At 41.3% G+C, this 23818-nt stretch overlaps 1 protein-coding gene across 3 annotated transcripts in view; it reads right to left on the reverse strand.

Annotated features, from left to right (window-relative positions):
• Positions 1-23818, reverse strand: part of RPTOR (regulatory associated protein of MTOR complex 1) — a 347409-nt gene that overhangs the window by 58111 nt on the left and 265480 nt on the right. For all 3 annotated transcript variants that reach the window (XR_010025185.1, XM_063120110.1, XM_063120109.1), the window contains exons 22-24: positions 17096-17199; positions 15990-16173; positions 15728-15838 (exon numbers count right to left, since the gene is read on the reverse strand). Coding sequence is in view for 2 of the 3 variants with exons in the window: in XM_063120110.1 (XP_062976180.1) it covers positions 15728-15838; positions 15990-16173; positions 17096-17199 (399 nt within the window). In the remaining variant the exon portion in view is untranslated. The remainder of the gene's footprint in view (positions 1-15727; positions 15839-15989; positions 16174-17095; positions 17200-23818) is intronic.

Here is a 23818-nt window from a genome sequence, read left to right on the forward strand (position 1 = left end):
TACAGAACGTATAATTCATGGTAGGAGATAACATGAGGAAATCTTGTGTTTCTTTCTGCACAGCTGTCAAGGCCTTGAAACACAGTGCTTCATTACCAGCATGGCAAGAGAAACAGAAAGGCTGCTTTGGAATCCCCTTGCACAATTACAATGCCAAGAATTTCACAAAACTGTATTTTTCATATAATGCTTTACATCTATTGTAATATTTCGGCAGGTGACATAGCTCTCTGGTAGTATTCATCCGTTACATACATATGGTCCCAGGTTCAACTCCCAGGTGCTCCAGCTGAAGAATCTCAGGTGCCAAGGCTGGAAAGAGCTCTGCCTGAAGCCTTAAGAGAGTCAATCCAGACAGAGTGGACCAAACTGAACTAGATACACCAATGCTCTTACTTTGGACAAAGCAGTTTCATGTGACACCTGAGCATTATCACTGTGGCCTTTGCTAGACCAAGCTATATCCTGGGCTGATACCCGGGATTGCCCCTGTGCGTCCAGATGACGCACAGGGGATCCCAGGCTCAGGGAGGGATCAACCCTCCCTGGCCCCAGGATATAGCCTACCCCTTTAAGCCCGATTTTTCCCACGGTCTCACTGAGCCTGAGACCACAAGCGTGTAGCCTGTTCCGCAGCTTTTCCCAGCTCCGCGCAATTACTCATGCGTAGCCGGGAGAAGCCACACATGGGGCACAGCGCTCCCCAGGAGCGCTGCGCCCATCAGGGGCAGGGTGGGGGGAGTGGGGAAACCATTTTTTAAAAAAAGCTTACCTGGGCGCACAAGCATTCGTGCACATCCTCCCTTTAAACAATTAAAAAATGGCGGGTGCAACAGCTCTCTTCATGAGCTCAGTGCGCCTGATGTATACACTAGTGCAACAGCCCGCGATAGTTGCATCGCGGGCTCTCCCCTCCTCCGAGACAGAGCCTTTTCATCAGATGGAAGCTATCTATGCCCATCAAATAAGCAAGTTTGCCTTTCCATGCTACATACAATCAGTCAACTGGTAGCATGAATCCATTCATAGATTATATTTACTGCCACCTATACACACTCTATAGACTGTTGTGGGGGAGGGGAGAAAGGAAGGATGGTCAGACAACCCCCACTCTGCAGTCCCATGTCATGTTCAAATAACAAAAGTAATGAAATGTGACATAGAACCGGCACCTTTGATGATAGAATTGTCATGGTTCAATCACCACTATAACCACCACAGCAGGAATCCAATGTGTGTACATTGGAAAACAGGCAACTGCACCCCAACAATATTTTTAGGCTATATTCTTTTGAAAATGTTCTCACATTTTACAAACAAAAGAACCATAGAATCATGGTGCTACTATGTAAACCTCTGTGTTTAAGTGTCAACAGAGACTATTCAATTCTTATACCAAAGCCCTGGAAAGGTTAAAGAATTTGCAAGGTATGTACAGAACAATTTATGGCTTTTAGTAAGATGCCTACTGAACAATCCGTGTGAACATGTGAAAGGAATGGGTACCATCATAATAGGTTTCACTTCTATGGAGGAATCTGATTGTGTGAGACCACTGATCATATGCATTTGTGTTCACTTGTTCATAAAATCCCATTTCATTTCCATAATTGTTGGTAAGATTTATTAAGTGTAGGCAGCTGAGTTGCTTTACAACTTCTAGATATTTCCATTCTAGCAGCCTGAAGGAGAAAATACACGCCACCCCCAATTCTTGAAATTGCCAGTGAGAACAGCTAATATCCGGCATTTGTAGTGTATATTGTGGCTTACAGCAGTTACAATAACACCCCAACTAAAAATAAAATACAATTGAAATCACAAAATCATCAACTATTTTTTATCGACTATTTGCTTTCTTTGTTGAGCCAGGGCATCAAACCAGGTTTCATTGTCCAGAGCCATCACAAGGCAGCCCTGATATACCATTTTTTAAGTGCTGGTAAAAACTATGCAGTTATGTAACTGTCTGCACGAAAACACACATTTTAAATGTAAAACACGAGTTGACTTTTTATACAGAAAAGCCCACACAAAGGTATACTTTTGATTCTCCTAATTAGGCCAGCAATTTTCAAACACAAACACACACTCAGCTAAGGTGTTTTGCTCTCATGTACCGCCTCCTTTGAAATGATTATTCACGCCATGATAGAGGTTCTACTGAAAATAAAACAGTGCAGCTTAACAGTTGGTACTGTCCTGGGGGACCTGGCCTTTATTATTATTAAGAAAATGGGTTGTAGCTTTAAAAAACTTTCTGTAAAAATAGTACTGAGTAGAGGGCTCCAAAAACGGAAATATTTTAAATTGGTTATCAGTACTTTACCTGTTCAAGACAAATGAAAAAAATGGATCAATATAAACACTGAAAAGAAGAGATTACGGGGAGACACGATAGTGGTCTTCAGATATCTGAAAGGCTACAACGCAAAAGATGGAGCAGAGTTTTCTAATGCTCCAGAGGGCAGGACAAGAACCAATTGCTAGAAATTGTAGGGAACCAGATTTCAGCTACACATTAAGAGACACTACCTAATATTAAGAGCTGTTTGAGAATAAAACTGCCTTGGGAGAGGGTGGGTTCTCCTTTGTTGGAGGTATTTAAGTGGAGGCTGAATGGCCATCTCTGAGGGATGCTATAGCTGCCAGTTGCCACAACTAAGCAGGGGGTTGGACTAGATGACCTCTAAGATACCTTCCAACTCTATGATCCTATGTACTTAGAGACAACAGCCCCAGCCTGCCCAGTAAAAATATAGTCAGTTCCATCATGTTTCCATGAAAATTGTTTTCACACCAGTCCACTCTCTGGAAACAAATTACAACAGGAATTACTGACCTAGATAGCTTATTTTTAAAAAATTTGCCTTCCCAGTTTGTTTTTTAAACAATCCAAGGTTTATTACAAATGAGCAATACTATATAGCAGTAAAGAAATCCAAGATAAAATGCATCTAAACATATTCAAGTAAGAGATACCACACTTTAATGAAAACCTCATCACAGAATAAATTAGAGTAAGATCCAAAAAGGCTGTTTCAAAAAGGTAAGGGGCTGTGAGATGCAAACTGAGAGAGTTTGCCAGAAATGGGGTTCAGAGGTGGAGCAAGACCTGGGAGGAAAACTCAAGGTGGAGGGAGAAGGGTCTGTGGTGGATAGAGCCACAGGCTGGTCAAGACACTAAGGAAAGGTTTAAAGCTGAGAATGGGAATGTCGGTGGATACAGCATATAATAGCAGGAGTGGGCAACTTGTGGCTCTCCAGGTATTTTGGCCTACAACTTTCATTGTTGTAGCTATGTTGGCTACGGTTGATAGGAGCGGTAGTCAGTCGATTCATTTATACACTGCGTTTTCCACAATACATTGCACTCAAAGCAGTTTACAAAAATAGCCATGATTCTAATACATTACAGTTCAAGATCAAGTCATTTACGGTTAATTTAAAATGTATCAAAAATTTAAAAATGCACAAGGCATACCAGTAGGCCAAAATATCTGGGAGGACTTTAAGTTGCCCATCCCTCGTATAAGGGAAAGGCTGAAGGCTGGAAGAAGTGTTTGATAGGGGAGAATCTAAGTATGACCAAGAAGATGAAGGATGAGAAGGAAAACAGGCAACGCTTCTTGCTAGGGGGTAGCATAAAGGAACAAGGCTGCAGTCAGCCAGGACTAAGGACAGAGCTGGAGGCTGTTGCAACTCCATTCTTACTGGAGGAGTCATCTGGGACAGAAACAAGAGGGCTGGCAACAGATACAGCTGTCATGAGTGTGGTGATGGCTGATGGCTTTAAAAAGGCAGACACGTTCATTGAGGATAGGCTATTAGCGATGCTAGCCAAGTGGGACCTCCATCTTCAGAGGCAGTAACGGGAATGTATACTAGTTGCTTGTGTGTGAGAGGTCAAGCAGTGGAGGGCTGTTGTCTTAGTATCCTCTTGATGGACTTTCCATAAGTACCTGGCTGGCCACTATAGAAAACAGAACTTAGATGGTGGTCCAATCTAGCACGACTATTCTCGTGTTCTGTTCTCCCCCTCCTTGCAGTCAATTTTTCTTTTTAACTTTAAAAAAGTATTTCTGTAATAAATGAAACCCAAGCTTTTGTTCTCTTCTCTTCTATGTGGGTCTCCCAGAGGTGCGTGGGTGTCTGGAATAGTGTTACATGATTAGGATCATGACACACTACAGATTTCTAACACCTCTTGGTTTCCACTCAGACAGAAACCAATTACAATTCAGAAGTCTCCCACTGAGCAGTGCCATGTGAAAGCCAATGAAGTCGTTCTCCTCTTTACCCATATCAAGATGGAAACAGTCAACAAGGGGTTGTGGAAATAAGGAGAGGGGATAGATTTACTCCTTGCAGCAACAAATAATCCTATAGGGAGATTGCTGCAGAAGCAGTTTCCTAAAGAGATAAGTCCTCCATCAGTTCAGCTCAGCCATTGTGAACCTGTGGCTATTGAGGTGAGGTTGTGTGTGTTTCATTCACATTTTGCCTGGATTACATATCCTGGAATTACACATTTAAGACATGGGAACAACACTGAGCCTGAATTTGTCGGGTGCAATACAAAGTTTGACCGTAAGCATTTTCAGAACTCCAAGAGATATGTGTGTGAAAAATATTTGGTGAAGTGAGCAATCCTGCAAGCATTAGTTAAAGACCTGCCAAGCAGAAATGGTGTAGCACCTTTCAGAAATAAAGTCTGATCTGGTGTTCAATAAATCAAGGTCTGATTGGGTTTTGAAAACAAGCCAATGATTTTTAATCCTACCAATCCCTACATAGGAACAGAAAGCTTTCTTTCAGAGGAATAGGGTCCCTTCCTGATCAAACCTTACAAAAGTTAGATGCACTTGGAGAATTCTTTACATTTATTCATTGCAGACCATCTACTTCATCACTCTGCCTGCTGCTTATATTTGTTAGCAAGGCGTTGGCATAAAGGCCAGGAAACATCTGTCTCTCCTACTGACATTTAGTTTGCATTTCAACATGGCAGTATTTTTTTTTTAATGCAGGCAGCTGAAATTCCCAGAAGGCAGCAGGAGCAAACTGGGATTCTTTGTTACTGAATGCACCAAATGTGACATTTGCAGAAGAGAGGCTATTCCACATAACTCCTGAGAACATTATGGTTTGTAAGAATATGAAACTTGTGTAGATGAACAACAGCTAACAGAAAAACAAAGCAACTGAAACTGACAGCATATACCAATTTACCCCTTGGTTGTATACAACACATTTCAGTATTTTTAAGGAAGTAATTATTACTCAGTGAAATGCCGAATTTTTTTTTTTACTATCTTTGATAAAGAACATTGTGTGGATCAGTGTGTGTGATTCTGCATGAACCAAATAAGAGTCTATGAAATCTCTACAACATGCACCCAAATAGTCCTTTATGCAACATTAGCAAAACAGGTCTGTTCTTTTGATGGTCAAAATAGTCTGTATATTGGGGGGGGGGGGCACAAAGATATGTTACACATATTCCAAATAGGATCCTTACCAACTGATTCCAAGCTGCTCAATTGCAAGTGAATTGTACAAGTTTTGTCATTATCCCATTTGTGTCCCCCACCGATTTATTTCCTGCCATAGCTGTGAATAGGCTCTATTCACTTTCCTGACACAAAGTTATAGCCTGGGACAGGAAGGCCAGACGGTGCTGTGGGGAGGAGGGTCATGCTTCCATATTTCAAGCTGTTGCCCTTTGACACCTCTGAGAAAGAGTGGGCATGTCTAGATGGGGCGGTATCCCGGGGATCGCCCCGGAATCATCCCTGTGCATCCACATGATGCCCAGGGGATCCCGGGGACAGGGAAGGATGATCACTCCCATGCCCTGGGATATGGCCCTACAGTTTAATTCCAGTTTTTCCTGCAGTCTCAGGCTTGTGGGCATCCATCATGGGTGCCTACCATGGGACATGTGGGCATCCACCCCATTTTCGTCTCAACTCCTTGTGAGTAACCACAAGGACCTGGGCTCTGTGGGCTCTGATGGGCTCTGATGGGCTCTGTGCCCATCAGGGGTGAGGTGGGGGGAGCGGGAGTGTTTTGTTTTTTAAAAAACTTAACTTTTTCGTAGGAGCGCTCCTGCGCTCATTTTTCATTTTTTAAAAGTAACACAAAATGGTGGGCGCGATGTCCTTTTCCTCCCAGGATGTCGTGCGCACATGTAGACGAGGGGGACAATCTCATGATCATAAAACTGCAAGGTCATATCCCTCCACCCCCCTTGTCTAGACATCCTCTCTCTCTCTCTCTCTCTCTCTCTGTGTGTGTGTGTGAGAGAGAGAGAGAGAGAGAGAGAGAGAGATCATCAGTATGACTGTCAAAGAGTGGCTCTGACTTCCCTTCCTCTTCTCCACCACAGAGGAGTGCTTTTCAACCAAGCAGAAACTTTCCACTGAAACAGAACCAGTACTGCTCCTGAAGGGTGATGGGGAGGCGGAGTAGGGATGTTCAAGTCCAGCTTAGGGCAAAGCCTCTCTGTATTTCCCTCCCTCAATCATGGTAAGAATCTTTGGATAAAGCTACTGGTATTAAAGGAGGTTGGCAGTGTCTTTCCAGGCCAGCAGCAAACTTGAAGAACTTATTGCTTGTGCTCACCTACCTCAGAGTGAATTATAACACTGGGCACATGTACATATATGCAATACTACAAATTAAAGATACTGCATAAGAAACATTACTATTGTACTGAGTTCTGAGAACAAATGACAATGGAATGCAGAGACTGTGCAAAATTAGTGGCTGACAACAAATTCAGAAGGCAATTCAAGAGGTATGGAAGCCTGATTTTTTTTTTTAAAAAAAAAAAGCTAGTTTCCCAGTTTTTTCTTTTTAAAAAACAAAAATAACTCACATACCCTAAGAAATGGTAGTTATTGCTTGCACCACCCCAAATATAGCCCTCTAGGCATTTGGGGATTCTCAGCTTCTCATAAAAAATCTGTTTATCACAAGTGTAGCACAAAGGAATGTGTAAATGTCCATAGGCAGAGAAGGTTTAAATCCAGAAGCAAATTAATGCAAGAGACAAAAATAGGCTCATTAATTAGGAAATCAGACTCACGGGGCATGTACATAGAAAATAAGGTATTTCCAACACTGATTAAAAAGCAAACTAACATTACAAAGAGCAAGGCACATACAGGCTTAGCTGCATAGTTTTTAAAGGCCTTTTCAGGCCATTTCAGTGTCCCAGATGGCATCAGCCCCATGTTTTCCAGGTCTACTGCACCCCCAATTTGGAGCAGCTCTAATCAGACCATGTATGCTTCAATGCAAGCATCTGGTAAAATGGAAGAAACAGGCTCAGCCTAAAAAAAGTCTACACCGTTCTAGATCTGCAAAGGGCACTCATTCCCTGGTTACATAAACCAATTAGTAGGCAGTGCTTAACTTACAATGACTCCATGTTTTCCCTTACATTCATTTGGCATCTGGCAAAATGCCAAGAAAAAACAACAAGAACCTCACACAATGGCCCCATTCAGAAGACACTTTAAACCACGGCTTTAACCATGGTGTTTAAGCCAGAAAGCTGGGGCTTGTTCAGAAGACACCTTAAACCACAGCTTTAACCATGGTGAAAAAGGCTTTTTGCCTGACTCACCATGGTTAAAGCCGTGGTTTAAGGCGTCTTCTGAACAGGGCCAATATCTACCAAACAATTTTTCCATCATGCATTTACAATCAGGCATACAATACACAAGTCCAGTGTAGCTTTGTTTCCAATTTGCCAGTTCTGAATTAATTTAGGATTGCTGCCATTTTTGTCACTTAGCTGGATTTTGAAGCTTAGTTTCTATGCTAGACAAGAGCCAATTTGAAATGCGCATATTTTGTATGAGCAACATTTCCTTTTCCTTTAGTTTAGGTGACAACTGATATAGGACCTGACTGTTAACTTGCAGATAACAGTTAACTTGCAGATAGTTGCTATAACTCAAGAATTAACACAGGAAAAAAAAAGGCTAAAAAGAAAGGCTGAAGCAGAAAGCCATCAATATTTAGACTGTCTACTACACTGTTTCACAATGGAAGCCTGGATCTGGAAAAAGCAATAAGGCAAAAAGCAGCTGGGAGAGAGTGGGAAAGGTTTAGACACTCCTGCCTCCCAATACAGTTCCACTCCTGATGCTGCTTTGTAACAAAGTGTGTGTGGGGGGGAGGAATTTGTGTTTACCAATAACATGTAATTTTGGCTTCTATCAGCTTACCAATACATCTTCCAAAACCAGATTACCATTTTCAGAGAGTTTCCTCAGTTGGCCAAACCTCTTGTATTCCTGAGGAAGCCTTATCATGAACAGTACATGCATCGGGATGGAGAGGTGGAAAAAGAAAGGAAGTGAGAAAGTACATTTACTGCGGGTGGGGATGGATGGAGATGGGGAAAGGGGTTAGGATCATGCAGGAATGAGAAAGATTGGCAGAGACAACATGGGGAGGAGACTATCCCATGATAGTAGCTAAGTATTTAAATTAGTTTGCAATGTTAGCTGCAGGTTTCTAAGGTTGCAATCCTATGCAGAATTACCAGGGATTGACCCCAGTAAATACATGGGACTTACTTTTGATTTATGACATTTCAATACCAACCAATAACCAAAGCTCTGATTTGCACAGGATCAAGCTACAAATAAATGTCTATTTCCAGTGTGGCAAAACAAAGGGGAGTGAGTGTGTTCTAGGACGTACGAGTCCACCTGTCTTATTCAGACATCCCTACAAACTTCTGCTCTAGGAGAAAAGCCATACCAGCAGAAAGGAGGAAACGAACAACTGGAGGGTAAAATGAAGACCGTCTAGGAATCTTAAAATATAAAAGGAATCTTAATTTACAATGCTAGGAAAAAACAGGGGGGGAATGATCTTACTAGTCAAATCACTTTTCCAGAACATCAGTCCAATCCATTAGGTATATTTTCTTTGCAAACCCTGTGTGGTTCCAGATGGAGAGCTCCAGAAGACATTGTGCATCAATTTTGTATTTTTCCCCTTAACAACTTATCTGTGGTAAGGAAAATGATGAAAGTAGCTACGGGAAAACATAGGAGTGCTACAAATGGAAGATGACAATCTCTGACTGAAGCAAGGTGATAGCACTGTGAAAGCCTCATCTGGAAGCTCCACCTGATAAGACAAACAGGACATTCTATTGATTTCCAGTAGGGTTTGTGGAAGAAAGTTCTTGGTGGAAATGTGACCCATGTTCTTAATACAAATGAATTAAGTAGTATTCAATGGCAAACAAAGAAACAAACATTTCTAGTTTAAGTCCAGAGTTAAAGCTATCTCATGTTGGGTCAAGCCCTACAAAGCCAGGAAATTGGAAGCTAAGGCTGATGTCTTAATAGATGTGTCTCATGCTCAGTAATGATGTTGTAGAATGTCACAAATTGTGCCTGCATACAAGTTACCCTCCATGCACCCATACTTTTCCTTGGTCTTTCAAGCCCAAATCTAGATGACAAAGATGTCAAAGATGGAGTGCCTGGGACCAGAAAAGATGTTCCACGTTGTCTTGATCTTGAATTGCCCTGTGCTCCTTTAAGAAGGCCTTCCCTCCCCTAAATCACACTGCTGGACATATAATGGCATCATATTTCTCCATCCAATAATAAATACATATTTAGAACATTGCAGTTATTCTTAAACCTCTTTTAAAACAAAACACAGGACTACTCAGATTAAAAACAACAACACTCCCTGTATGCAGAAAGAGATGCATTTTGATTGGATGTCTGGCGTGATTTATTAGATTAATAAGGAACCACTCTGGTGAAGAGCTATTCTCAGAAAGCAGACAAATGTTTTTAATAACTATTGGTAGTTATTATAGTACCCATTCCAAATAAAGACCTCATTACCCTAATTATTTTCTTAAAACGCACACACACACACACACACTGACTTCTGGTCATTGAAACAAACACATAAAACTCAGCTTGTCCAAAATGTTTGTAGTGAGACCAGCATTTTGAAACATGCAAAATGCCCATAAAATCATTTAACATTTCCAAATGTTTCACTTGCTGTGTAGCTATGGGTATCAAGAGGAAATTAATTACATTTGTGTTGTGCTTGATGAAGTACCAACTGTTTTACTACCTAGAGGATTCCCTTGGTGATTCAAATTTAAAAGAAAAAAACTCAGGAGGTTTGCAAATCCATTGGTAATATATGTTGCAGTATAAATCGCTTTGGCATGGAACCAATTAGTATCCTCTCTAACAGAATTCTATTCCTTCTAACAGATAGCCATGATGACTAGTAGGCCTCCTACAGATAAGAGAGGAAAAGCCCCAGGCATGTGGGAAAATACTCATTACTCATCTGCCCTCAAGAAATAAGTATGCCTAAGGCTGGGAATGGGGGGATGGCTTTACGTTACTTTACAAAACACCCCTCCCTCATATTGCCCATTGAAGACTATGCATGCTTATTATTCTCAAGGGGTTGGTGGTTGGTGGGAAGACACTGTACAAGTCAAGTTTCCTCTAAATGCAATTAATCTTCTGAAAAAGGACCCTTTTGATTTCTTCCCTAATAAGTATGGAATTTGTCTTTTTCATAGCTGTGCATACTGGGTTAGTGTTTACCACTACCCATCATGACTCCTACACCTGCTTCCTGGATTAGCCCTCTTCACGTGTTACTCACATGGAGGAGGAGTGGGAATGCACTCTTGGCCCCATCTCTGTCCCTGCTGCTTCATTCCACTTTTAGACACCCACCTATCTATAATTACAGCACTTTCTCCTTTGGATGCCTTCCTGATTTTTTTCCCTCCATCTCAAGATCATCCTCACAGCATTTTGCTTAAGCTGGGTAATGGTACTAAATTACTTTGTGGGCCTGGTATTATTACTCACAGTAATTCTATGGAGGTGCCTGTTTCTCTTAAGCTTTCTAGTTCTTGGAAAATGCCCAATTTAACACAGGCTTGTAGCCAGCCTAAACATTCTTGGGGGAGGCACCAAAAAAGTAGGGGTGACAGTTCATCTGGTTTGCAGGCCTTTAGAAGACAAAAGTAAAAAATGTTTTCTTTACTTATTTGCTTGCCAAAAAATTAATTAGAGCAGAGAAAATTAAGGGGGGAACGCCCCCCCCAACCCACACCTGGTTATAAACCTGATTTGGTATAGAGAGCTACACCATCTTCAATATGTTCTTCCGTATCACTTCTGTAGAGTTTTGTACTGAGATAGCTGCATCCCACTAATTCTCTCCATTCCATCAAGTTTCCACTAGGCCCACTATATCTACACTCTCATTTAGCATCAAGCACTCCAACTCCCCCATCTTGGCTTGGAGACTACTAGCATGAATATATAAAAATCTATACATTTTCCATTTGTATTTTCCCCAATTTGTATTTTCCCCTTCAGCCTCTTTGACCAGCTATCATGTCTGATTATATGCTTGTTGCCAAGTTCTATCCATCCCCATTTGGATGACCTGGAACATTTACAGCCTTGTCTATTAGAGATTATTTATTCTGAGCTGGATTGCCTTCCAGCTCCTGTCAACTCCTCCCACCTCCCACTCCTCCTCTCAGTTTAAAAGCTGCTCCAAAATCTTTTTGATATTTACCAACAGTCAGGTTCCATTTTGGTCCACATGTAACCTGCCCCTTTTGTGCAGGCTCAACTTGTTCCGCAGGGTCTAACAAATCCAAATCCAAATCCCTCCTCCAAACACCATGATTTCGTTGATGAATTGAGACCCTACAATCTCTGCCTGTCCAGCTGGCCCTAAATGTGGAATAGGTAACATTTTTGAGGCAATCATGTTTTCCTGATAAGTGTACCTAAAGCCTACATGATACATGTACTTGCAAATCTGTTGACTACATTCACAGGTTACGATTTTAGATGTATGATTAATTAGTCTTAGGCATAAACCTGAAAAATATAATGTGTGAAGAGATCCTAAGTGGTGATCACCATATAAAGGAAGGAAAACCCAAAAGTACTCATGTGAAGATGCACATGTGATTTTTGCGAGCAATACTTCCCAGGGTCCCTTTTCACTCAGCAATGTGGGAATTACTGCAACATGCCTCCTTCTTGTGCTGTTCTATAATGCCAGAAGTCCAAATTCATGTATGAGGTGACAGCATCATTGCTATTACTTGCAGCAGCATCTCTCTGTACTGGGAGATGGGGCAATGCTCACATGGGAAGCAGCGGCATCAAATACTTGGCCCGCATGACCTGATGGATACACTTGGCAATAGCTCCCATGCTAATGAACATCAAAATGGGCTCTGGTCATGATATGATTCAATATGTGGTAATGAGTGATGAAATACAATAGCTGTGGCAAGGAGTCTCTTTCAAAAACCCGAAAACAATCTGTTGTCATGGTATAGACTATCTCCATTTTTTGGGGAATGCAATCTGTTTGGTTTTTCTTTTGACAGACAATTTTATTTCAGAATTTATTGCAAGACTATTTCAACTCCTTTACTTTGGCCAGCACATAAGAAACCTATTGCAATGCCAATGGAGGCACATTTATTTCTGCTCTTTCTTCAGCCAGTAGACGATGGCACAGAATACAATAGGAGGTGATTTCAGAAGATATAAATGCATACACACACACACACACACACACACACACACACACAGAGAGCAACGAGTTGTTATGCCAGTATGATTTGACAGGCATTTAGGCAGCTCACCACCATGCATACAAGCTGTAACAGAGAGTCTTACACCCAGGAACCTGTTTTACTTCAATCTGTAATCATTTCGATAGTTTTTCACTTCAAAATTTCAATTGCTTGGTCTCATTCATGAGACCATCCAACATATCTCTTTAGTTTTGTCTTAGTAGATGCTTTTATGGTGAAGGAGGATACATTAATAATGGGTAAAAAGGGTGCTTTGTTATGTCCTTGAGATTTTAAAAGCAGACCAAAGAATGCTGTCCCTCAAGTTCCCATTCAGATTGCAGACAAGCAGCTTGGAAACAAATTGAAACTCTAAAGATTCACTAAATCAAGTAGGGTCAACTCTAAATTCTAGCAGCGGATGTGATCTGCTGACCTCCATCCTGGATTAAACAGCTTTCACTTAAGGTACAATGTTCCAATATTGCTCCCACATTAATACAAGTAGAAACTGTAAAGACAGTGAGATATCAACAATTCTGTCCTTGCTGCTGGAAGAGAGGGGCCTTAATTACACAGCAAGCAAAAACTGGCATTGAGATTTTTAAAAAAATAGTTTGTGTTGATGTCCTTCTGGGACAGCAGACAGGTAGCATACTTAATCACCACAGTTCTCCTAGGAAGCCAAAGTGCTGTCTGGCTCCAAGAAATATTGGTGTTGTGCACAAAAGGAAAACGTATAAAGATTCTTCTTACAGCAGACCAAACCATAGCACATGAGCTAAGAGATGGTTTTGTACTAGAGCCACATTCGTCTGCTCAAATTGTAGCCTTGCCACATCCTTTTTCTCCAGCCATCCCATTTCTCTTTGCTTGTGTGTGAGACGGAGTTAACGTGTAAGATGCATAATGGAGATTCGCTGTGTTCAGTAACAGCTAGAGACAGCATTCGCCTGCTCGTGTTATCAGACACAATATCAGTATCATGAATTCAGCACAGTCTTTTCACTGCGGAGATGAATAGAAGCATGATGAGAGGGGAGGGAGCAAGACTGCCTTTGAACACAACCCTCTGTAGTAATTAGCAAGGAAAGATACAGAAAACACAGCTGCCTGCACCAAATATGCAGGCAGCTGCTTAGAAACCACCATTCCCTGCGCCATTGTGATAATTTTGGTGTCATTATTATACATAATTTATATAACATTGTTTAGCATACAATCCATTTCTCATTCATATTCCTGTGAGGCAGGTTGCTATTGTTCCAGTTTTTTACTGATGGAAATAGGGGCTGAAAGGTAGTAACCCAAGGAGCCCATGGCTGAGTGGGATTGGAGCACACATTTTCTAAGTATAAAGACGGCACATTGATTGATTTCAATGCACTAGCTGGGCTCTTTTTCATGAGATTTTGTTCATCCTAAGATCAGTCTCCATTAGTGATGGGCCATCAGAAAGCTTTAGACAAAATCACCCCTGTTGCCATACAGTATGGACAAATGTCCTAGCTATAATTTTGGCCAAGACACTCAGGCTATTATTGCTTCAAGGTCTCCCATCCACCTATAGAACCGTTCCATTGTAAGGCCCTCTTCACACATTACGTTGAATGTGGCGAACAACTGCATCACCAGGAAGCCAGGGGTGGCTGAAAGCGCCATCCGACGAGCGTTTTACTGCACGCTTGTTACTGGGCACTCATGGATTACTCACATGACGTTGTCTGCCTCTCTCACGTCTTCCGCCCCTTCTGACCTTTGTTGCGCTGCAAAACCCCCCAGAGAAAGTCTGTTTGCTCTCTCTCTGAATGGAGCTAATTACTTCCTGTTTCCAGGAAGCGACGTTGGAGCGGCGCCAGAGAAGGGACGGGAGCCGCACATTTGACCTAGATGTGATGGGGCTTTGAGGTTCCCTGCTGAGAGTGTGTTTAATACCATTTTTTGACGGGAGGGGCTGTGCAATGGAAAAGCCCTTGCTTTGGATTTGTTTTCAACTTGTTCTGGATTGTTACAGTGTCCACAATCAAAGGGAGGTAGAATGAGTTACAATTAAAAACAACAACAATGGCGGCATATATACTTTATTCATGGTTTTTCTATGGATTGTGCAAAAGGGGAATAAGATGCACAAGTTCAAAATGCGCACAAAGTTCTCACCATTTTACAGGAGAACTGTGCGATTTTTCCCATCATGTGACAGAGGACATGTAAGTTGCTTGACTTTCAGCTGCTACTGTTTCTTTCTAGGATACAAAGCTGCCCGAACAGGTAAGAATGTTGGATCTGTTTTATACCTGAACTATAAAAAGGCTACCGCACAAAGTATGTGGGAAATCGGCTGGCAGAATGGGATCCTATGGCTGCACAAAAAGGGCTGGCATCCTTAATGCTGTGGTGCAGTTGAGGAAAAGGAAATTGCAATCCTTTTGCCCAGGAGGTAGTGTATTTGCCACCACCAAAATCTTCAGCATTTTACAGCATTGTGCCACCACCAAATACTTAAGCATTTTACAGCTATAGACAAATGTGGCCTCAAACTTTCATGCCCCGTTCCTTTCTCCAGTTTGCAGTAGTAGCTGTACATTCACAGGGTTCCCAATGCAGAACTCTTAATACCCTAGAGGCAGGGACACTCTTATGACAGGAATGGGTACAAATGCCCCATTCCCCACCCCACCTCCACCCCATAGATTGAGTCTGGGAGGTCATCTAGCTGGCACAAGCGAGATCACCCAAGCTATATGAGATGGATTCAGTATTAGCCGGGAAAAACAAAACAGAGATGCAGTTGCAAGGCATTTTGTGAATGAGGCTTGCATAATTTATTCTTCTTCATGCCAGGCTATTACCGAACACAAGGAAACAATAGCTGTTTTTATAAATCAATACTCAACTCCGGAACAGGAAGAGACATTAATACTGCAGAAAGAGATAAGGGACCATGAATGAAGACCAGGCAGACACTTTATGTGTGTGCATGCCCACAAGCAATACATTCAAGAGTCATTTGCATTTTAGGGGTGGTGCACTTACATGATTCTGCAATTCAGAAAAAGTTTATGGAAGAAAGGCAGACAGTACCTTCATCACTGGTTGGGCAAAATACTTGGCACTCCAGTCGCAAAACCCCGTCTGCATTGTTGCCGACATGAAGTTTTTGTGTCCCACAGTATCATCAGCATCGTCAGCTGTCTGTCCAGGAAAAAAATACAGGAAAACAGAAGCATGTAGAGGTAGCCTGCATACCTTGTTTCTCAGCGAATTGGCATCACATGGACTACAGTACTACTAGTGCTTCTTAAATTTATATCCTTCCTTTTCTCCAAGGAACAGTTGATCTTACCTGATCTGGACCCTTGTCAAACATTTTCCTCGTCCTAGGAAACTGGTGGGAGTGGGGAGTGTATTGCACCCCCATGTTGCCCACATTTGCAGGTCTTACAGATGAGATGTCCCGGTTGACAGGCTGCTTTGGAACATCATTGGTCAAGCTGGAGCTACTGGTGCTGGTGGTCGGCGGTGACCCTCTAGTGATGGGAAAGAAAATATGGGTGAAAATACAGCTGAATTGGATATTCTTTCACCCGGGGGAGGGCGGGATACAACGCAAGCTGCTCTAGACAGTGTACAAGCTACCTGTAGCAACTACAACAAGCCCGTAGTCTTCCCTGTTGCTTGTTTACCCTTGTGAGTAAAGCCATTGTGTTTTAGATAGTAGTTGCTTTCCAAGGTGGGAGCACCTTGCCCTTACACCAGTGAGATTATAGGGCGAGAGGGAATGAAATTTTAAATAAAGGAATTGTCTGTACCTTAGATCCAAGTGCAACAGTATTTTCTTTAACATGTCTCCTTACCTAAAACCAGAGTAGGGTTAGCTCCGGCTGAAAGGTTACTCTAAGAAACTTTCTTCTCTTGATAGTTAGCCCTTCAACACTACTTGATCTATTGTATTTTTCTCAACACATAGTTTAGTTTATTTGCTAGGAAAAGTATGCATCTTGTAATGTCTGAAGGGTAGCTTTTTAATGACTTGAAAAGCTGATAATGAAACTCGTTCCCAGTGCACATGAACCATGCAAAAAGAAGACATTTGTGTCACCTCTCAGACATTATAAGGTAAGATCAATAGATTTTCCAGCAAAAAGGTTAAATTTCCCTCTATCATGGCTCCAACATTGAATTATGGAGAACCGTGTGTATGCCCCTTTGGGCTGAGTTGTTTGAAAATATCCCTGATGTGGAATGATGTAGGGACACTTTTGAAAGGGTTTTCATTGCAAGGACTGTACTAGATCAGTTTAAGAGCAGTAGGAATTTGTCCCAAATGGCCCTTCCTGTGAAACATCTCCTAGCTTACAATTCCAGAGGCCATACCACACACATAGGGATTGGCCCTTGGGCACAAAATCATTTGGGTATGATATGGGACCTAAAGTATAAGCAACTTACCCCACTTGGTGTATGTGCATGCCCTTGTTGGTAGGACTGGCTGGGGCAGACTGCGTGAGGGAAGAAGTATCAAGGATGCGCTGGGGGCGGGCATTTACAGTTGCCTAGGAAACAAAGGATTTAACAATTGAGAGAAAGTGGATGCCAACCTCTGTTTAACACTGGCAATAAAAAAAATTCACAGGTGGGAATAAGGGGTGGGGGGATCACAGGTTGTCAAAGAGGTACAGTAGAACGTCAACATTACTGTAGCATTACTATACTACTTATATGCCTACCACAAAAGGTTCAATCTGATGCCTGTTAATAAGAGGTTCCCAATTAATATGCAACAACTTTCCTTATAATACGTTAATATTTTCATTGTTACGTTGGGGGGGGGGGGAAATCAGGCAAAGGAGAAGAGGCAAACCTGAGGTTACCTTTATGTCTGAAAAGAAAATTTCATTAAATTACCAATCTGACAAAAATTATTATTATTATTATTATTATTATTATTATTATTATTATATTTATTTATTTATTTATATAGCACCATCAATGTACATGGTGCTGTACAGAGTAAAACAGTAAATAGCAAGACCCTGCCGCATAGGCTTACAATCTAATAAAATCATAGTAAAACAATAAGGAGGGGAAGAGAATGCAAACAGGTACAGGGTAGGGTAAGCAGGCACTGGGTAGGGAAAAACTAACAGTAGAAAGATGCCAACACTTGAACTTCATGTCTGACCACAAGGTCTTTCACATATATTGGGTTAACTCATTCTGAAAAATTAGAACAATTTAAATCTGCAAATAAATGATCATGTATGAATGGTGCTTTAACAGTAGTCTAACCCACCTGATGCCTCACAGGAAGGAAGACTCACAGGTCTAATCTACACCTGCCATTTATCCCAGGATAGTACTGAGGTCATCCCTACTGGGCCACATGACCACAGCTAATCCCGCGGTGATTCAGGGATGACCACTCCATTTTCCGAGGATATCACTGACTGTTTTCCCCCCATTTTCCCCCTCTCCTGGGATAATCCTGAAGTCTGCAGGTGGTGTGCCCCCCCAAGTTTGCCGCTGTTCCGTGTGAGTAGTGGGGATCAGCAAACAGGCAATCAGGGGTGAGCCAAGGGATATGGGGGAGAGCATTTTCACTGCGTTTTGCATGGGTCTTGGTGTCTTCCAGCGCTGTTTGTTCGTTTTTAAAAAATCACAGTTTCATGCAGGATCACATCTCTGTTCTTGCACAAGTGTCAGAAGTAGTAAAAAAAAAAAACTTCGCCCGGGACGGCTCTCCTTTAATTCCAGGAGAACTCGCTGATGTGTGGCCCCTGAGGGACGACCTCAGAAGCCAGAAACCCTGCGATCATCCCTCCTCACTCCCCAAAGGGCTGCAGGTGTAGATTAGGCCACAGTGTGTCCAGAGGTGAAAAATTAATTCCTGTCCCCATCACTGAGCCTCCTTTGCTGTAAATTTTCTTGAGACATTGGGCTGCTTGTGTGGTAGAAGCTTTTGAGGCAATAAAAACAAAGAAGCAGCTCTTGCAATTCCCAAAAGGTATGTAGATAAATCTCATTCAATCTCTTGAAGTTTTGAGTAATGGGAAGAGGGATGGGAACAGGGGGCAAAGAAGTGTGAAGCTTCTAATGCAGTAGAAACTTCCTTTTATAGAGGTTTGTCAACTCCAAAAGAGACTGAGCTGATAGCCATTACCATCCCAGCAGTCATACAAAAAAAGGTGTAAAGAGCCATCAACAAGGCATTTGGGAACTTGAGGGAAATAAATAGCATAAACAGCAGACGGTGTTCCAATAGTATCTGTATTTGCACTTTACACCCACAATGGCTGGGTGCACACAGATGACTGCTACAGTCGTGCTTAAAAGGACAAATTAACTCGCCTTCAGCTGGCTGAATTTGGCCTTTTGAGGTGGCTCTCTTCTCTCCTTCCCAACGCACTAGGTTAACAAAAGAAAGATTTGCATCGTGCCATTTTTTTTTAAAAAAGAAAAGGACTAAAGTCCTCATGAACACCATGCTCTTAAGAGGATGAATGTATGAGTTAGCAATGATGCAGTACCAGCCACATCTATAAGAATCAGAGGAGATGCTGCTAGTACAACCAGTACGATAGGTTACATTTGGAGGTCAAGCTGGCTGTCCTCTTCTAAGAAGTTGGCCATGGAATTGCTTGGCAACAAATCCAAGGTTTATTTTTTAAAAATGCTTATTTTCTTGTCAACTCTCTTCTGATAAGGACATACACTTAGTCATAAAACTTAGAATCTTTATATCTTCTTGTAGGGCCGTCAAAAATATTTCTCTCCATCAGATCCTCATCGTTCTAAGTGGTTCAGACCGGTTCGGAACAAGCAAGCCACACCAGAACTGAACACCTTCTCCTGCTTTCCCTTCCTACAAATATTTATAAATTGGCTGTGAAAGAATACCATTTTATTTGTTATGTTATTCAGGCCATAATCCTCTGGGAGGGTGGATTTAGCAGATCTCCCCCTCCAACTCCAGAGAAGGAGGTCTGTGAATGAAGGCAGAAGAACTACCCTCACAGGTTTCCCCACTACAAGAATGAAAACTCTACTGTTCAGGCCACTTCGTCATTGATGCTCTAAAGGTGGTAAAAAGGGGTTGGTCTGCGGTGGTTTGGGGAAGGCTTTACATTAGGGGTGTGCATGGACCCCCCGCTCTGCTTCACTTCCAGATCCGCGATTTTCGGATTGGGCCGCTCCGCCCATTTCCGCTCCGCTCCGCTCGGGGGGGTGTCCGTGCACACCCCTAGCTTGAATGGCTTAAATAAGCCACAGTGGGTTGCTTGATCATACAAATTGGGATCCATTATTCAATACAAATTGATTAATGGATCCCAAAAAGTAGCTAGGGTTTGGTGCTTATTTATTCACAAAATTGTCTGTCACAGAGGGTACACTGCACAGGTTAAATGAGCCTTAAACCATCCATGGTAAATGACTAGTTGAAACAATCAGGGAAAGTGCTTCATTAATATTAACTACTGTGCATTAAAGGTTATGTTCCCTTCTTCAATTGTAACATAAAAAGGAAATGAGCAGCAGGGTTTAAAAAAAAGATTAAAAACAAAGTTATTCGCTTTAATTAATGGCCTGTATTAAAACATCCCACCACATGGTGGAAGGCACTTTTGTGAAGGTTGGGCAGAACCCATCTCTATCCTATCACCCCAAAACTGTCTATGGAGGGCCAGGGGACCCTTCTGAGTGGCTTTTCAAAGAACTGCAGATAGAGGAAAATCAGGAACTGCTCCCCCCACCCCCCACCCGCTGCCTGAACAGAAACGCCTTCTGAATGTGCAATGCTGTGGGATCTCTAGATCCAAGCCCAAGTCTTCAGGGTTGAAAAGAAAATAGTTAACACTAAGCAACAGTATTTGTCTGCCTGTGGTTCTGAAATAAGAGAGGATGTTCAGGCCTGTAAGCTGTTTGAGCTAACACAATTGTAAAGTGGTGCACCGGTTTCTAGAGCAACGTATCCCCTTCCAATAGCTCAGGGTCTTGTTAGCACCTTTGTTACACACTTGGATGTCAAAGGTTTGCAATTTTGCTAATCTGGAAGAAAAATCTCTGACTGGTTTGGAGCTATAAATAGGTAACAAGGGGAGAAAAATCTAGAAGTCTTATTAAAGATTGTAGCTAGCTTCTTATAGCTAAATGTAGTAACTTTTAAAAAGTAAAAATAAGACGGTCGCCAGTTTAAGTACCCAAGGACAATGAACATAATCTTCTTAGCATACCAGCATATAGGCTAGCATTGTGTATGTTTCAGTTGTGTGATGGTGAAGGTGATATGCTGGATGGAGCTGATCCCTGCTGGCTTGGTGCATGTGAACAATGAGATTGTTTTTTAATTCATGTCCACATTTTATCACTCTGGCTTCCAAAAAAAAGGTAGGTAGAGCAAACTCACATGATCATTTAGATGTTGTGATGATTCTGTTAGGAATGCACTGCATTATCCACAAGATGATTCTGGATGATAAAAAATGGTAACTCATGAGGATTTTACCACCACCTCAAAGTAGCTGTCACACTGAAAGCCCTCTATGATGAATGAAGGTAACTCAACAGCAAAAGTTCAATTCAAACTTTTGTTGTTGTTGTTGTTCAATTCAAACTTATTTTAAAATTCAAAACTTCAATCAAATGAGTTATCAAATCAACCTAAAACCTCATAACTAAAAGATGAAATTTTATGGTTATACATTCTGTTACTGTAACTAAAAGTTTCAAGATTTAGATTAGGATTGAGTGGCCTTAATTTTCCTTTTTCATGGATTAAAATTTGTTCCTTTTAGTACAGTTGCTTAGAAATTGGTGCTTTGGAAGCTTTGAAACAAGAGAAGTCAGAGGGGCCACCATGAAAGACCTGGACTTAGATGTTAAATTTACTATCAAGGCAACACTGGAGTTCATCTAAGCACATAGCTACACTTTTGGATTCAACAGAAAAACCTGGATCTTATTCCATTGAAGCGGTGATACAGACTCTAATCTTCTAATGTAATGCTCAAATGGGAACTTACGGTCCTCATTCATACTGAGATCCACAAGATCCATTTCCAGCAGTATTTCAGAAGTGTGGAATCTGAAACACAAGCCACTCATGCTTCTGAGGTCCACCTCGGAAAAAAATCTGAATTAAGCTGTAATGAACCTTTGCTAAAACATCACAGATTAGATGTCTGGACTGCTCGGTGGTGCTAGCAACCATCACAAGGTAAATATGAATTCTACTCAGTGTTATTTCAACACTGTTTTGTGGCACACATAACAAAAGGTCATTGCAACATTCCCTTTTAATACATGATAACCATCAGTTATGTATCAAATGTTTATGTTTTTACTGCATTTCCCATCCTGCCAAACAATACCCTGCCAAAAAGTGTAGCCATTATCTGTTATTTTCTTTATGGAGCCAGGAAAATGCATAGTGCATTCTGGGATGTGGTCCAGCAATTCTTATGTGGGCAGAAAACATCAATTACTACCAGGATAAAAGACTATTTGAACAAGTATGCCAAATGTGAAACACTACAATTTATTTATCCAACACGATGTTGTAAAAGCTCAGAGAGTAAGAAACACAAAGGGTGAGTGGCAGGTGAAAAATTGGAAGCTGCTGAAATCCTTGGCCACAAAGTAGCTTTTCTGTTCCATTACTATTTGCCAGTTCCTGGCTTCTGCAGTTATACACATTTCCTTATCGGATTTGCCAATTTTAAGTCCATCTGGCCTTGAGTTGTCCCAAGCTCCTTTGACAGTCAGGGAACATGGCCTCTCCTCTGCTACTCTGAGCACCAGTATAGCTCCTGTGAATCTTTTCAAGCAACACAACCACAAGGACTGCAGGAGAGATTGTCTAGTCCACAGAGAAAATGGTTCCTAAAAAAATATGGTTACGCATATGAAAAGTATAAATAGAAATGCAGATTATGGTTACCAGTGACACAATAAAGCAGTTATTAACCTGGTGATACCATTCAAAGGCAGCGCTGACCATCCATAACGATGGTAAATGGACACAAGGGAGATTCTGGATTCATCTCTGAAGTGATAACATTTCTTAAATAATTTCTTCCTCCTGCTTCAGAAACATGTTGCACACATCTGCTTGCTAGACATGTAAAATGTGGCACTGCCCAGACACCTAAGTTTCTATCTTCTATTAAAGGATAGAAGCACTGGATTTCAAGATGGAGAAGAAGGCTAAACTTGTCAGAAGAGATAGATAAATCACTAATCCAATAATTATTCAGAAAATGGTTCACTGTTTGCTGAACTGATCTCCCCTTGAAGGACATCAGTTACAAGAAATCTTTCTAATCCTGGGGAGCATCTATTGGCACTTATTGGAAGGCCTTACTTCTCGGCTGACTTAATACTGTTAGTTCAATAACTATTTAAGTACTGTCCTGCCACACCCAGTATCTGATCTGACTTGTTTAGCAGCTAGCTACTGTAACCAGAGAAAGACCTATGGAGAAAAAGTGAATCAGGTGACAGAGGGGTGATTCTCAATATATATGTTTTCTCCTAGGGAACAGGATCTACACGATCCATTATAAATCCTGTCCACTGTACAACTCAATTGTGCAGCAGATTAAAGTACAAAAGAGAAAGGAAACCCCAGATAACGGGTGAGCAAAAAAAGCCAAAAGGCAAGGGGTGGAACCAGGAAAGGATTTATTATTGCCAATGCGTTTCAGTCTAAATCCAGTCCTTCATCAAGGCAATCTAAAGGAAATTTTAAAAATATATAGTTTTACAAAAGTAGGGAATTGTACAATCATAAATGCTCATACAATATACCTTAAAAAAAGTTTTCTAAAATTCATTGTGATGAGACGCCAAATTATATAACAATTCATGTAAAAGAATTAAAACATTTTAAAGTGACATTTTAAAACATTTTATCTTGGCATCTCATCACAAAGAATTTTAGAAAACTTTTTAAAGGTATATCGTATGAGCATTTATAATTGTACAATTCTCTACTTTTGTAAAGTTGTATCTTTTTAAAATTTCCTTTAGATTGCCTTGATGAAGGACTCGAATTAGTCTGAAATGCATCGGCAATAATAAATCCTTACGGACACACAACTCCTGGTTCCACCCCTTGCCTTTTGGCTTTTCTTGCTCACTCAGATTAAAGCACACCAGCTTTAATTCCAATAT

This window comes from Elgaria multicarinata, chromosome 3 (assembly GCF_023053635.1).
Source record: "Elgaria multicarinata webbii isolate HBS135686 ecotype San Diego chromosome 3, rElgMul1.1.pri, whole genome shotgun sequence".
NCBI lineage: Eukaryota > Metazoa > Chordata > Lepidosauria > Squamata > Anguidae > Elgaria > Elgaria multicarinata.